This window comes from Euleptes europaea, chromosome 4 (assembly GCF_029931775.1).
Source record: "Euleptes europaea isolate rEulEur1 chromosome 4, rEulEur1.hap1, whole genome shotgun sequence".
NCBI classification, from domain to species: Eukaryota; Metazoa; Chordata; class Lepidosauria; order Squamata; family Sphaerodactylidae; genus Euleptes; species Euleptes europaea.
The window spans coordinates 43,866,524-43,882,911 of record NC_079315.1 but is presented as its reverse complement, the minus strand read 5'-3'; the positions used below and the strand labels follow the sequence as shown (position 1 = coordinate 43,882,911).

Here is a 16,388-nt window from a genome sequence, read left to right as displayed (position 1 = left end):
AGCAGCTTCAGGCCGTGGTATGGGGTTGCGGCTGGGGGAGCGCTCGGCCGCTCGGGTCACAAACAAACTAGGAGGGGTAGGAAGGTTCAACTCACCTGGAAAAAGCTGGCAGCTAAGGGGAGGGGTGCTGAGAGAGCCGGCCAGACGCACGTGTTCTCTTTCACGAGGAACCGAAAGCAAGGAAAAGGAAGCCGGGAGACTTGGGGGAAATGCCCCCACAATCATCCAATCCGCCTTCAGTTTTTTGTGCATGCGCTCCTGCTTCCCAGTGAAGCCTGAAATGCCGAGAGGAGGGCCTGGCTAGCGATAGCTAGCTCCGTGGAGCTCCTGGCCTTGGCAGGTGGGCTGTGGAGCTCCCAACCTCGGCAGGCGGGCCGGGGGCCGGACAAAATGATCTCGGGGGCCGGATCCGGCCTGCAGGCCGGAGGTTCCCCACCCCTGGTGTAGAGCATATATGCTTGCCAAGCTAAATGCACTACCCTCCACCTTGCTATATGGAAGATTTAATAAAATCCCATTTGTGGACAGAGTTTGCCCCTGCGGGAATGGTGAAATTGAATCCCTTGTGCATGTCCTTTTTAATTGTTGCTTTTATGCTTGTAGCCGATCTCAATTCATTGACCCACTGTTTGTAAACAGGGAATGGCTCTCTGGTGAAATAAGGACATCCTATTTTATGACCACACAAAACCTAAAAATAATTGAATTAGTGGCAAGGTTCCTACAGTTAGCAATCAGGTATCGTGAATGGTGTGTAGCGTTCCTTAATGGCTGATTTGGGATGGTTTTATCCAATTTTATTTATTTGTACTCGGTTTTATCCAAATATATGTTCTTCCTTTTTATATGCCAATAAAGGCTTGAGTTGTGGAAAAGAAAGAAAAAGGTATTTTCCTCTCAGAAACAAAATACAGCTGGGCGCGGCCAGTATCTCGACTCTCATCAATCTCAGACCCAACTATAAGGCCATTTAATACACATATATCTTGTCCTCCTTAACAAAACTCCAGAAATGGTTTTTAATCAGCAATGATTAGAATGATTTTTTTAAAAAATATCAAAATAACATGTCATCATAAAAATGATTCAAAGACAAGTAACAGCTGATTCCTCAAATGCGCTGGCAGCCGCGGCGAAAGGCCTTAGGAGGCCGACAAAGGCCTCCGCCGGTGCAGGGGCCCACACCACCAGTGCCCAGATGGCGCACGCCGGTGTGGGTGGCCCCAGCGCTGGCATGCAGGCCTGGACTCTGGTCCCTGGCTGCTGCTGCAGCAGCGCTGGGCCCAGTCGCCACTGCAGCCTCTCGGCGGCCTTTGGCCACCGGCACAGGCTGCAGCAGCGAACCAAGAGGCATTCCGGAGCCCCGGAAGGTGTTCCCAGGGCTTAACGGTACCCTGGGAGGCATTCCCGGGGAGTCATGGCGCCATGGGGGGTGTTCCCGGGGCGGTACGGTGCTGGCTGGGGGGAGGGGCCGACGTTAGTCGGCCTCCCAAGCCATTTCAGCTTGGGAACTCCCCTTTTTGTTTTTCATAAGATACGCCAGCTTTTTGCTTGCACCGTGTAGTTTTTGGCTCCGGGTAGAGGTTTCGGCAGTGCCTCCTAAGCCCAGTGCGGGCATTCCTTTCAGGAATGTGCTGTAAAAAGCCTTGAAACCAGCATAAAAACCAGGTGGATTTTTTTTTTAATAAACCAGGCTCATTTTCATCGTGAACAAAGTTTGCTTTGAATAAAACCTTAGTTTGCTATTGATAAACCCAAGAAAGTAGGAACCTTCTTCCTTTGCACTTTAATACTTCATATCAACTACTTCCTCAATTCGCTCATGGTTAGACAATGTAGCAGTTTAAATGTTTCACACTACATCACTGCACTATTTCAGGAGTGCCACTGTCCAACAAAAACAAACAGGACTTCTCCACAAACAGGACTTCTGCACATAGACTTTTGATTTCACAGTGAGTTCTGCACCCATTTATGCTCCTCTGTGAAATAGGTTTAATGTGCCTGTAGAAGGTCACAAAAGCTTTAAACCCATATGGTTTTGTTTTGCATGCAGAATTCCCATACAAAGAAAGCTTTCTAATGGTTTTAACATTTGAGTCATTTCCATGAATGGATCTCCACTACATACCTGGAACAGTTTCCAGGCATTCATAAGCAGACTATTAGAGTTTTTTGAAAGCGTCAATAAGCATGTGGACAGGAATGAGCCTGGGGATATTGTGTATTTGGATTTCCAAAAAGCTTTTGACAAAGTCCCCCACCAAAGACTGCTAAGCAAACTTCATAGTCATGGGATAAGAGGATAAGGCCTCTTATGGATTGAGAGCTGGCAGAAAAATAGGAAGCAGAGAGTAGGAATCAATGGTCAGTTATCCCAATGGTGGGATGTGAGCAGTGGGGTGCCTCAGGGATCTGTGTTGGGATCGGTGCTTTTCAACCTGTTCATCAATGACCTGAAGTTGGGGTTAAACAGTGAAGTAGCCAAGTTTGCAGATGACACCAAATTATTTAGGGTGGTTAAAACAAAATAGGACTGTGAAGAGCTCCAGAAGGATCTCTGCATACTGGAAGAATGGGCATTAAAATGGCAAATGAGATTCAATGTAAGTGTAAAGTGATGCATATTGGGACAAAAAACCCCAACTTCACATATACACTGATGGGATCTGTGCTGGCAGCAACAGACCAAGAAAGGGATCTTGGGGTGGTAGTGGATAGCTCAATGAAGATGTCAACCCAGTGTGTGGCTGCTGAAAAAAAGGCAAATTCCATGCTGGCCATAATTAGACGAGGAATAGAGAATAAAACTGCTGATATCATACTGCTCTTGTACAAATCTATGGTGAGACCACACTTGGAATACTGTGTACAGTTCTGGTCACCACACCTAAAAAAGGATATTGCAGAGCTTGAGACGGTGCAGAAAAGAACAACCAAAATGATTAGGGGACTGGAGCAACTGTCCTATGGGGAGCGGTTAAGACGCTTGGGGCTGTTTAGCTTGGAAAGAAGGCGGATGAGGGGAAACATGATAGAGGTCTATGAAATTATGCATGGTTTGGAGAGAGTGGACAGGGAGATGCTTTTCTCCCTCTCCCATAATACTAGAACACGGGGTCATCTGCTAAAGCTGGAGGGTGAGAGATTCAAAACAGATAAAAGGAAGTATATTTTCACACAACGCATAGTTAAATTGTGGAACTCCCTGCCCCAGGTTGTGGTGATCGCTGCCAGCTTGGAAGGCTTTTAGAGGGGAGTGGACATATTCATGGAGGAGAGGGGTATTCATGGCTGTTAGTTAGAATGGATACTAGTCATGCTGCTTACATATTCTCTCTAGTATCAGAGGAGCATGCCTATTATTTTGGGTGCAGTGGAACACAGGCAGGATGGTGCTTCTGCACTCGTCTTGTTAGTGGCTTCCTAGAGGCACCTGTTTGGCCACTGTGTGAACAGACTGCTGGACTTGATGGGCCTTGGTCTGATCCAGCAGGGCATTTCTTATGTTCTTATGACTCTTGTGCACATAGACACTCTGTGTGCAATGACTGCCTGCATATTTTTAAGTAGTCTTTGGCATGTAAATAAAAGAAACCTGGAGGTGTCAAAAATTACTGAGATGCTACATGAAGAGCAGCCTCAGCCCTCTTTTAATATTTTCCTGTCCTCTCTGTAGCTCAGTAGTTATTACTGAAGGAAATTGTGAAAGATATATCAAGGGCTTCAGCTCTCTATCAGAAACAATTTTCATTTTCCGGTCAATGGATATCTTATTTCTTCCACCATTAATTCTACAATGTAGTCTCAATTGTATCAGTAAAAGTGGGAAAGAGCCCATCCTGACCCAAACGTTTTTGAATTAATAAATGTTCTTTATCAAAGTATTATACAGATTAATGCACCACAACTTACACAATGATTATAATGACCCTTTGTTATGGGAACTAGCACCACAGACCCGAAGAATTTAATTGCAAGGAAGTTCAATGTCATCTAGCAGCGGCAAGACTGTAATCTATTAATGTTGCTGAATTTGACTGTGTAGTTCTACAGGTTAAAACCATTGGGGCATTCTCCGCTCTTCAACTGCTGTTTCTGTTGTTCAGCTGTATCAAATGTTAAAGCAAGACAGAAGTTAAGCATTGTTGTCTCTACATCTCCAAAACTTTTAAAAGGCAAAACTAAATTAAAGTAAATGGTAAAGGATTGATTAGAAAGGTAGAATTTGATCAGATGACCTGCTAAAGTCTTGGTTCATTGTTGCAACAGCAGAGGACCAAGAAGGATGATATGCCAACAGAGATGAATGGATTGTTTCCAAAATGCTCTAGTTGGTTTTCAGAATCTAGATGATGACTCTTCTTATGCCTTAGCAGGGCTTGAAATATAAGGGTTGTGGAGGCAACTGATAGTATCACTCTCTAACATCTTCTATGTTCTGAGAAAAGCCCAGATCCTTGGTTTAACAAGTTGCTGGAGAAAATGCTAGGGTTTCCAAGTGTCCAGTTTTGAATTGGACATTCCATTATTTTCCCTTTCTCCAGTAATCAAACTGAGAAAATACTGGACATATGTCCAGTATTTTCTAATTAAGTATTCCTGCAATGACCTTGGCCAAGCTCCATACATGTGTTCTTTCTTTCCCCTGCAACTTGATAAAGTGGCGACACCTCCATCTGTTTGCTCTCCATTGCAGCCAGCAAGGTTTGAAAAGAACCAAATCCACCACTCATTGGCCAGGCAGGACACTTCTGGAGAAATCCTATTGGCTGAACTGAGGAAAGCTGAAAAGCAAGGGACTTTTGCAGCTGATAAACTAGTTTTCCATGTTGGTTCCAACTGACCGTGGGAGTAGATGGTGGCATGATTTAATCTTCTAAAGAAAAGTGTAAAAGAGACCTTGGGGAGTCATGGCGGGGAAAGGCTGAAGAGTTCAGAGGCAGGCCCTTGGAGAGTGGAATGTAGATAAGGAGTCTGCTTTGCATTATCTTTTGCACAGCCCTTTTGACTGCCGGTACTTTATTGCTAAAAAGTACTTTAAGGGTGCAATATTCTCTGCACATTTTCTGCAGAAGGCTGCACAATACCTGCAAGTAAGCACCACTAAGTTAATTGAGAATTACTTTTGAGTAAATCTGGTTAGGATTCTGGGCTAATTATCTCAGTGATTTAAGTAGGGGAGTTAAGCATATGCTGTTTCCCTTAGCACTGGCGGATTTGTGATTGTAACAGATAAAGATGGATTGAAAATACATACCTTTGCACTATAAAATAGCACTATACAGAAAACGTTAACTAGTATTGGCTTTGTCTGTTGAATTTCTACCTACTGCACAACCATTTAAATCTCAGAAATCCCTGTATGTATTGGAATGTATTCAATGGATGGAAATTGTGGTATAGTAGTGATTAGGGTTGTGCATATCAATATACCCAAACCAAAAATAAACCCGAAATTAACTGTTTCCGCAATATCCGGGTTTCAGTTTTACCGAATGCCAAAACCTGGGGATCTGCCCGAAGCTGAATATGCAATTCCCCAAAAAGCCGAATAGATATTGGCTTTTTCAGGTTTGGGCTATTTGCCTTCTGTGGAGTCTCTGTCCCTTGTTGTGTTTAAAGGAGAGCTATCTCCTTCATAATCCTGCCCCTTGGCTGGTTTCCAGGGCAGCAGGAGAGACAGACCAGGCACCTTGGAGTGGTCAATAGGAAGGCTCATTGGAGCTTCCCATGTGGACAATGGCAACAATGCATTTTGCATTGCTGCAAAGCCAGCTGGTGCAGTCTACTTGGATTGCAACAGAGGACAACCTAGAGAGGTGGAGGGAGGGAGGCCCGGAATTCTCAGTGGCCAATAGGAACCCAGGTAAGGAAAAACAGTGTTCTTTTACCAATCACAGAAGGTGTTTTTTGGCTGGAATTATTTTCAAACTTTTCTGTGCTTGGCCAAAGACTATAAAAGCAGGTCTGGTTCCCAGACCAGGCCATTCCTCATAGAGGTTTGAGAAAGTTCGATGGCAAAGCTTGGCTTTAGCTCCTGCTGCCTGATTCTCCCTCTGCATTCCTGGATCCTGGTGCCTCATCCTGACCTGCTGGATTACAACTTGCTGCTTGAATTGGATTACTTTCTGCCTGCTGCCTGGAGGAGAAGACATTGAAGGGTTTGAGATATCATCGTTTTCCTTTTAAACGTTGTTGTGTTTGGGGCTTATTTTCTAGATTTTGCTAGAAGCCAGCAGGCCTTGGCCTGTTGGTTGGTTGAGGGGGGGTGTTGCTAGTTTGCGGGGGTTATTTCGTTATTTTTGGGGGAGGCCCTGCTTCCATTTCTCCACTGCTTGCTTGATGTTTCACAGTCCGACTGTTTGGAATTTGGGTTTTTTTCTGCCTCATTTCTGGCTTTTATCTGAAACAAGGGGGTGATTTGATTGATTATTTGGGGAGGGTACTTTGTTGTCATAATTCTCATTGTTGCCTTTAGAGAGGTTTTTTGTGGCAGTTTGGTTTTTTCTAGTGTTCTCTGCATAAAGCTTTGGTGGGGTTATTGAGTCTAGCATACCCTCTTGGAAGGTTTGTTGTTCACTGCCAGTTTAGAGACACTACTAGCTTTAATAAGGGCCTGTTAGGTACTTGTTAGGTTACATTTTCCTCAAATTTAAACCATAGCTGTAGAGCTACTGTTTCTTATCAATTAGGCTTCTGTTAGGCCTTAAAAATAGTAAAGGATATTGATTTCCAAATACTTAAATAAATAGCTTAAAAATGATTGGCAGGCTCTCCTGGGCTCTGCTGAGTCTAGCTGAGGTTAGAGTTACAGTTCCATGGTTAGGGAAGCAGTTCCTTCCTGAAGATTTGGGAACTCTACCTCCAAAAATGCCCCCACAGGAACTTTGAAAAAATCCCCATAGACTCTAATGGGCCTGAATTTTTTCGAAATTAATTCTTTTGAAATGTGTTGTTGGAGGAAACATTTACCATGAACCACCAAAAAGTCCAATAAATGGGTTCTACAAGAAGATAACATGACTTAACTGAGGCCATCATACTTTGGTCACATCATGAGAAGACAGGACTCTCTGGAAAAGACAATAATGCTAGGAAAAGTTGAAGGCAATAGGAAAACAAAACGATCCAACATGAAATGGACTGACTTAATAAAGGAAGCCAACGCTTTCAGTTTGTAAGATCTGTGAAAGGCAGTTAATGATAGGACATTTTGGAGGTCATTAATTCATAGGGTCGCCATAAGACCCCCCAGGTTTCCAAAAAAAACTGAAACTAAAAAAAGGAGGACTTTAAATACTGTTGTCTGCACTGGATCCATGAGTGATGGTGGTGGGGTGGCCGGGAGCTGCATTGGCCCGGTGAAGGCTACAGCAATGGGGAAAAACAGTGGGGGACCCAGCAGCAATCTATGAGGAAGGTCACAGCTGTGGCAGCCCTGGGGATAACAGCAGCAATGGGTGGGGGAGAAGCTGTGGTGGGCTCATCAGTAAGGCTGGGAGGCATCCTGGGCCTTTCGCCAGTGTCAGCAATAGTGGGGGGTTGCCAGGAGCTGCAGTGGCCACAGGGATGGCAGCGACAATGGGGGGAATAAGAAGTTGCAGTGGGCTCTGCGGCAGAGCCTGGCAGTTGTGTTGGACTCATAGGTGATGGTGGAGGGTGGCTAGGAGCTGTGTCAGCCCCAGCAGCAATGAGGGTGGTAAGTTAAGAGAGGGATAGGAATCCCCCTCTCGTGAGTATTGTGGGCCACCACTTGTATACTCAAACAGCCAAGTCAGCCAAATCTGAGGATACGTTAATCTGGTGACTGGGGCCATGAATGGACAACACATCAACATGAAAAATATTCCAGGTTTGCAGGAAAATCTGAAATCTTAAAAAATATATATTCGTGGGCTTAAAAAACTCCAAAACAATAAAAGGACTGTGTGCAGCTTTCGAAAATGGAAGCACCCAGTGGCTATTGCTAGGCAACTACAACATTCTAGGCTAACAGTCTAACAGTTAGTTAGAGGATATTGAAGACCCAGGTTCAAATCACCAGTCTGCCATGGAAGCTCACTAAGTGATACTGTGCCAGTCACATACTTTCAGCCTAACCTACCTCACGTGGTTGTTGGGAGGATAAAAGGGAGGAGAGGGGAATAATGTAACTTGCTTTCACCACGTTGGAGGAAGATGCAGTATAAAAGAAGTAAATAAATATAGCTGAAAATGGCAGATAAAAGGTAGGTTGGTGAATGGCTGAGAAGGAGATAATGAGGCACGGAGCGGAGAGAGGATATAGGAGTTGCCAGGAAGAGGGAAAAAGGAAATATTGCAGGGAGGGGAATATAGGGGAAAGTGATGTGCCCCCCATGAGTCCTTGAGGGTTCCCTACTGTGCCAGCGGCCAGCACCACACAACTGTGCCATATTTTTCCTAGGCAGAGGCTGTTGGGGGAGGGAAGCTGAAGATAGAAGGACAGATAATGGTGGGTTGGCTGTTGGATGGGAAGGAAAGAGGGACACAGAAAAAGGGGAGAAGCTACGCGTGCTTTCCAAGAAGGGAAAGAAAAAATAGTGGGGAGAATAAGATACCCCCCCACAAGTACTTGTGGGTTCCTGCTTGTCAAACTCTAAATGCCAAAATATTAAAATACGGAAACAATATAAAAGAAACAAAAAAATAAAATGACTGGCAGCACAATCCTAAACAGAGGTTCACCGTTCTATCTCCTTTGAAGTCAGTGGGCTTAGAATGGTGCTACTTTGCTTTGGATGGCACTGTAAATCATGGTAATTGCGCACTATCCCAGTATTTAGTGACTATGCAACGTTCCTCTTATCGAACTATTTTCAATTCTGGAATATAGAGAAAAAGAGCTTGAATGATAGAAGAAATATTTTCTAGTTAGAAATATTCCAGCACAGAAGAATGAAGTAAAGAGACTGTGAGGTAGGTCAAAAGTTAAACTGCAGAGCAAATTGCAATTTAGCATTTGATTCAGCTTTAGCAAATACCCCATTAATGAACCAGACCTTTATTGGAGTTCATATCAGTGATGATTATACTTTTGCTGACAACTCATTTCACCTTCTGCATAATGCCTTACAATTGGCAAGAAATAAAATATTAATGCCAACAAAGATCAGACACTTCGTGTGCCTCATTGCAACTTAATGCCTTTTAATTCAAGTAATTAGCTTCTGTTTCTGCCCCCAGAGTGTATCTTCAATAAGAAATAAGATACCAAAAAGCCAAACTTGCTGACATGGGTACATTAATTGGACAAAATCATTAAGACTACTTCCACCACCTAGGTTGTTGTTGTTTGTTTACAGGAAAAAAAAGAGCTTAAATAAGAATATGGTACCTCATCTAATTCCATTTCATCCGGGCTATCCCATGGGTTGATAAATTTCCCATGAGACTTCTTCAAAGGCACAATTACGATATAGTAACCTCTGCAAAACAAACAAAAGATAGCAGTGAGGTTCACATAAAGAGAATGGTGTGGTCCAGTTGCTTCAATGTAAAGGCTACTTGTATACAGGATAACGTCTAAGCAAAATTGTGCTATCCAGAAAAATCATCTCTGTGACAAGCTTGGGCATGAGAATTCTATTACTTGGTGTGTTAATTGTTAAGATTCTTAGATTCCTCACATCAAGTTAATTTACAGTTACAAACATTTCTATTATCCAAATGTTTGGATGCTCCCCATATCACAGCCACCCTCATCAATGTAGTAGCCCTATACAATAAATAAATAAATTACACAAATAAAGACACCCAGTTTGGATATTATGACTCTAGATTATATTGCCAAATGAATTACACATTTCTACGTACAGTGTAAATTTCTGCAATAGACTAGGCACTACTGACAATGGTCAAATATGAATTCACAAACCACATATTCATGAATATTAAAGTAATTTGATGTAAATATTTTTATAGTTAGGCAATTTTGTCATTTTCATGCAGCATATTAAAAACTGAAGACATCAATGTGTCCATTACACAGTTTCAGCAAATTATGAAATGTTTGTTGAGTCCCCTTCTAAAGCTTTCACTCAGTCCCTAAGGAAGATTTAATCACCGATAGTTTCCTTCAGGCAGTTAATAATCCCCTAAACCATTACACAAACATATCCCTGGATATGTTCTATTACACACACACCTGCTTTTTGAAAAGCTTTCAATGAGACATTCTAAGCATGTTACCTGAAATCAATGTTACATATGCATATGAACATATTATGAACATATTATTGAATATTACACACATCAAATGCACATATTACACACAGGTGAGTATAAATTTCTTCTGTTTTATTCTAAAAAAAAAGATAAGGCTACTATTTTGAACAGAGCACTTGCAGCACAGTCCTCCAAGGTTGTTATATTATGGCACTTACAACAGTCCTCATAAGCTTTTCTCCTTGTGCCAGAATAGGTCCTCTGAACTGTGAAGCCTCCTCCACTTCAGCTCTCCAAGGCATCTAGGCACCAGCATTTGTCCTGGGTCTCTGCCTGGTGACATGACACTCTCCCAGCTTGCCTGACTCATAGAAGAGTCCTATTGTGCTTTTCCTCTGGTACACTACCAGCTGGTCAGTTGTGGAATTACCTGCCAAGAAGGCTTCCCTTCCACATTGCTGATAAAAGGCTCTGCCTAAAGCCCGTGTCTCAGGCTACCCAGCAACTAGTTACCACAGGGACATATTACTGCACTTCCACACTACTGGGGAATTAGTGAGCAAACAACCAAATCCCTCCCTTTCCCTTGCACCCATTTTGAATAGTGTTCTAGAACAGTAAAGCTCTAAGTTGTATAGAACACAGCTACCAGCATTTAGAATAGTAAAGAATGTATTAAAAGGAAAAATACCACACCCATACTCTACACAGAAATGGACTGAACAAAAAGGTGCAAACATGCAATCCCCTGCCCCTTAACTCTGTACATGCCCTATATGCCGTTACTCAAAGACAAGGCTTTTTAAAGTTAGAAAGTACAGCAATCTCAAAGCTTCCCATTACCTTGGAATCTTTGTCTCGGCAGCAAGCACTTTGTCCACTGCATGTGGCGATGGTGGTCATCAAGATAAAGCCCAGTGTGAAAGCTCCTTCTTCTGGATGAAATCAGCCAAACTCCAGCCCTTTCCCTCTGTGCCAATGGATTTTATCTCTTCTGACCAGCTAACCATTCTGTGTGTCAAATCTCTCCTTCCTGGAACCACCAGGAAGATCCTATCTAGCCTCCTGAATTCCAAGTCTCTGTCAGCTTTTGGGTGTGAGATTCCAGACAAGGTGTGAGTTGGCACTATTTCATTCTCTCTGGCCAGGATGGCCATTTGTAAAGCTTTGGTGGCTTGGTACTTGCTAAAGCCAGTCAGTATGGGTGATACTTGGGAGCAATTGACTTTCCCCCTCCTGCCTGTCTACTGTTCACAGACAACAACTTTTAAAAACCAAGCCTGGGGTTTGGGCAGAGCTGAAGCCTCAAAACAAAATGCATTTCTCCACACTCCCACTGAAGAACACATACGGAGACTAGAAGCTTTTCTCCTGAGAGAGGAAAAGTAGCTGGGAGCAATATTGTACAGAAACTGACATTACATAGACCAAATCTAAACACTGATATCTCTGACTGTATTATGTACCACAGCTTTACAGAACACATTGCATAAAGAACAACATCAATGAAAGAACAAAGCACTTTTAACTAGTGTTCAACTATAGGAAGAAAGAGAGGAGCCCTTAATGAAATCCACAAGCCCCACAATTTTAGCTCTCACACTTGTTCTCATAAGCCACAACTTGAGTTCTGTCCCTAGAGGTGCTATACAAGTTATGCATATAATTCTGGTGTTCTAAGACAAGTTTATAAGCAAGACATTGGGATCTTATGCATTTTTCAATTCAGATGATTAACTTTACAAAAACGGACAGCATCCTACTTCTCAGTATTTTGGTTGCTGTTACCAACCCTCCCTAAACATGAAGGAATTACCTTCTTCCCCTTTGGTTGTGAGTCATGGGGTCCAGAAAGGGAAACACCTCCAGCGTCAGCTTACTCAACAGATAATTCCCCCAAGGAAAAGTTGTCAAGTAAGAGATATCACAGGATGGAAGCAATATACAGCAATGTTTCTTTCACTAATCAAACTGCCACTGACCAGCAAAATACCTGCACCGGTCTGACTATGCACTGTAACAAACAAACAAACAGCATATGTTATGAGTAGGAACTATATCGCTATCTCCTTCATTCCAGAAGGGAGTTTTCTGGAATTTTTTCTTTCCTTTTGATTCTGCCCTTATGGATCTTTACAAAGCACAGACAGAAAGAAGGCCAAAACATTTATTCTATCACAGAAGTTCTGCCCTTTCCTCAATAGGCTCTGTAGCCCAAACAGACAGAACCCAGTCTTTCTTTGGTGGTTGCGGAAAGTCATTTGAATCCCCTAATCCACTCAGCACTCCCTGCAGGAGTTCAAGAATGCTCATGACTCTCCTTGGGGCCAGGGTGCTTTTAGATTCTGACATTACCTACATGGAAGGAAGTTTTGAAGCCGTCAGTAAGCCATTTTCTATTTGGCTGGAAAGTTCCCTCACCTAAACTATATAGCAGCTGGAATATATCTTGGGAAAACTGAAGCTTTTGCCAAAATTAAAAAGCGCATTAAAGAGCTCGATTATAACAGCACTACTTTTCGTGCTCGTCGTGTCTGTTCATCCCAGTTCTTCGGAATACCCCCTCCACGTGGTCTGCCTGCCTATACATATTATCTAACAACTCCTCGTCTCTGTAGAGCTTTTTGCTTGGCTAGACTGAATGCTAACCCTTCTATGGTAATGCAGGGCAGAATTCTGAATATACCATACTCAGACAGGATCTGCCCTTGCTCTTCTGGCTCTATTGACTCATTAGCCCATGTCCTTTTGGAATGCCGCTTTTACGAGGAACTTAGATCGCACTATATTTCCCCCCTTTTAATATACAAATCCAATGCCTCTGTGACTGACATAATGCCTTTTTTACTAAGTGATAGGGACCCTAAGGCTACATTGTCAGTGGCAAGATTTGTTTCAGTCCTTATATCCCTCCAACACTAGACATATGCTGCTCAAGATCAATTGATCAAGGAGCTTCTAAGGGATAAAAGGAAAGGATATATGACAGCCTGCTGGCTAAAGAACAATCCTAAATGAGGTCATAGTTTGGGTGGATCCAGATTATGGTCATTTATGCATGGGAGTTTTACCTGAGGTTCATTGCTCGCTGGACCCACACCTCCTGTTGGGAGTCTATGCACCAGCAGTCTCCAAGCTAAAATCAAGTCCCACCCCTTTAAATGCTACTTTGTAACTGGCTTACTTGTAGTGCTTACTGTGAGAGAAAATCCCCCAAACCAAATTGCCACATAAAAAAGCATTTTAAGAACAACAACATAAAAAATGGAGCAATCTGAAAGGAAGGGGGGAGGGAGAAATCCAAGCCTCGGTTTTAAAAAGATTTTCTTCTGCTCAGAAAGTGCTCCAAGGAAGCAGGAAGCAGCTTTGTAATTGGCCTTGACTTTTGTGTAAACTATATCTTCAAAGCTACTTTGCAACATTTTTTTAGAACACCAGATTGATTCTTTCTACACTATCCATTACAGGAAACCTGTGGAAGTAAAGACTGCTCTGAAAAGGGAAACTTTAATTACAGAGAACTGACATCCCTCAAAATGTTGGACTACATTTTCTATCCTTGAACAATTTCCAGAACTCATCTGTATGGGAATCTTCAAAGGTTAGATCCACTGGGTATTAACTCATTTTGTCCAATATAAAAGAATATTGAGGTAGTCTGGTAGTGTTGGGGAGGAGCCAGTGATTGTGGTGCACATTGGCACCAACAATGTGAGGAAGTGTGGTCCAGAGGTCTTCGAATCCAAATTTAAGTTACTAGGCAGGAGACTAAAAAAGCCAGGACCTGCAAGGTAGCTTTCTCTTAAATGCTACCTGTTCCATGCACAGGACCAGCTAAGCAGGCACAGTTGGGGAGTCTCAATGCGTGAATGAGAGTGGTGTAGGGAGGAGGGCTTTAGATTTGTTAGGAACTGGGCAACATTTTGGGCCAAGCCGGGCCTATACAAAAGAGATGGGCTCCACTTGAACCAGGATGGAACCAGACTGCTGGCATGAAACATTAAAAAAATGGCAGAGCAGCTTTTAAATTGAGCCTGGGGTGGGGGAGGAAGCAGACAGGAGCTGAGAAGCATCCGGTTTGGGCAGACTCAATGCAAATGGACAAAGGGAAAATTGCTTCTGATAGCCCACACGGGAATGGGGTAGACATGAAAGGGGCTGGTACACTAAAGTGGGAAAGCAACTTAAAGATGCCCAAGGGCATATGCCAGGCAAGAAAGAGAAAGACAGTGTGAAGGTGTTTCTATGCTAATGCTGGAAGTCTCCAAGCAAAAAATGGCTAAGTTAGAGTGCATGGTTTTAAGGGAAAACATAAAGGCTTAACGCACTATCAATTTACCCCAAATTATTGGCGTGGTCGATCTGTGTGGTTTGGCTTCGCAGTCAACTTTCCCTTTCGCACCTAGGCTAAGTTCTTCACTGTATTTACAACTGCCTGTTTGCACTTTACCCCTGGGGAGAGTCACATAATTCATGACATCATGGATGTGCGACAAGCTCCCCCTCCCCCATTTTTAATTTTTTTTTAACTTCACGCCTGCAGCTGATCTTCTGGTGACTGCTCCTCTGCTCAGACCCCTGAGAAACAGAAACAAAGGAGACTTGGTGGAGAAAGGACAGGGATGTGCAGGACACGGATGGCCCTAAAATAGGGCCATGGACAGCGATGGCCACCACCTCACGGATCCTGTGGATAACTGCCCTGTGCAGGTGGAAGCAGTCCAGGCCCTCGCTGTGAAAGAGCCAGAGGGTGCTGACACGCTCACTGTAGCTGCTGCCCTGGCAATGGTTCTGCTGCCCGCGAGCCACCCACAAGTCCAGAGCTGCCAGCAGGTGGGCAACTTGCAAGTGGGCCAGGGTCGCCCCAGAGAAGAGGAGGCACAGGCAGGAGTGGAGGATTGCTCCTGGCACCTCCTTGGGAGGGACCTTGGCAGTAATGACAAGAGAAGGTGTGGTGCATGGGTGCGACTGGAGGTCGGGGCGATGACCAGCAAGGGGGGGGGGCAATTCTGCTTATACAGCGCCCCATCATTCTGCCGTAGTTGTCCTTCCTGGCGAAATAACTCCTGTTCCCCCCCACACATCTCCTGGCCTTCCTCTCCCGCCCTGGCCCACCGCCGCCGCCAAGCTGCACCTCTCCCTCTCCCTTCTATTTTCACTTTTATTTTCTGTGGCCATGCATGGTGCCACTAAGCCCCTTAGGAGGCCTCCTAGCTGTGGCATTGCTGTGCCTCTCTCCACCGCGGCGCAGTGCCTGTGGCCTTAGGAATGTGCTGTTAGGGAAGATAAAGGAATTTGTGAGAAGCTAAAGGAATTCTTCTCATCTGTCTTCACTGTTGAAGATTTAAGGCAGTTTTCTTCTCCTGAACAGAGGTTTTGGGGAGGGGAGAATGAGGAACTGGGGCAAATAGTGGTAACAAGGCAGGAAATCCTAGAATGTCTAGACAAACTGCAAACTAACAAGTCACAGGGACCAGATGGTATTCATCCTCGAGTTCTTGAAGAACTTAAATGGGAAATTGCTGGACTTTTAACAAAGATATGTAATATGTCCCTTTGATCAGCCTCTGTACCAGAGGACTGAAGAATGGCCAATGCAACACCCATTTATAAAAAAGGTTCCAGGGGGGTCTCAGGAAATTACAAGCCAGTTACAAGCCAGTTAGCTTAACATCTGTTCCAGGTAAATTGATGGAAAGCATTATTAACGATAGAATTGTCAAGCATATAGAAGGGCAAGCCCTGCTGAGCAAAACCCAACATAGCTTCTGTAAAGGTAGGTCCTGTCTCACTAACCTTTTGGAGTTTTTTGAAAGTGGCAATAAGCATGTGTACAGGCCTGTGTATTTGGATTTCCAAAAGGCTTTTGACAAGGTCCCCCACCAAAGACTGCTAAGCAAACTTCATAATCATGGGATAAAAGGGCAAGTCTTCTTATGGATTGAGAGCGAGGTAGCCAAGTTTGCAGATGACACCAAATTATTTAGTCTGGTTAAAACAAAATTGGACTGTGAAGAGCTTCGAAAGGATCTCTTCAAACTGGAGGAATGGGCATTAAAATGGCAAATGAGATTCAATGTCAGCAAGTGCAAAGTGATGCATATTGTGGCAAAAAATCCCAACTTCACCTATACACCAATGGGATCTGTGCTGGCAGCGACAGACCAAGAAAGGGATCTTGGGGTGGTAGTGGATCACTC

At 43.7% G+C, this 16,388-nt stretch overlaps 1 protein-coding gene across 11 annotated transcripts in view; it reads right to left on the bottom strand.

Moving 5' to 3' along the window:
* The window catches only part of LOC130477124 (receptor-type tyrosine-protein phosphatase delta), a 619,168-nt gene that overhangs the window by 159,151 nt on the left and 443,629 nt on the right, over positions 1–16,388 (bottom strand). For all 11 annotated transcript variants that reach the window (XM_056849115.1, XM_056849116.1, XM_056849118.1 and 8 more), the window contains one exon: positions 9,359–9,449. In XM_056849115.1, the coding sequence (XP_056705093.1) occupies positions 9,359–9,449 (91 nt within the window). The remainder of the gene's footprint in view (positions 1–9,358; positions 9,450–16,388) is intronic.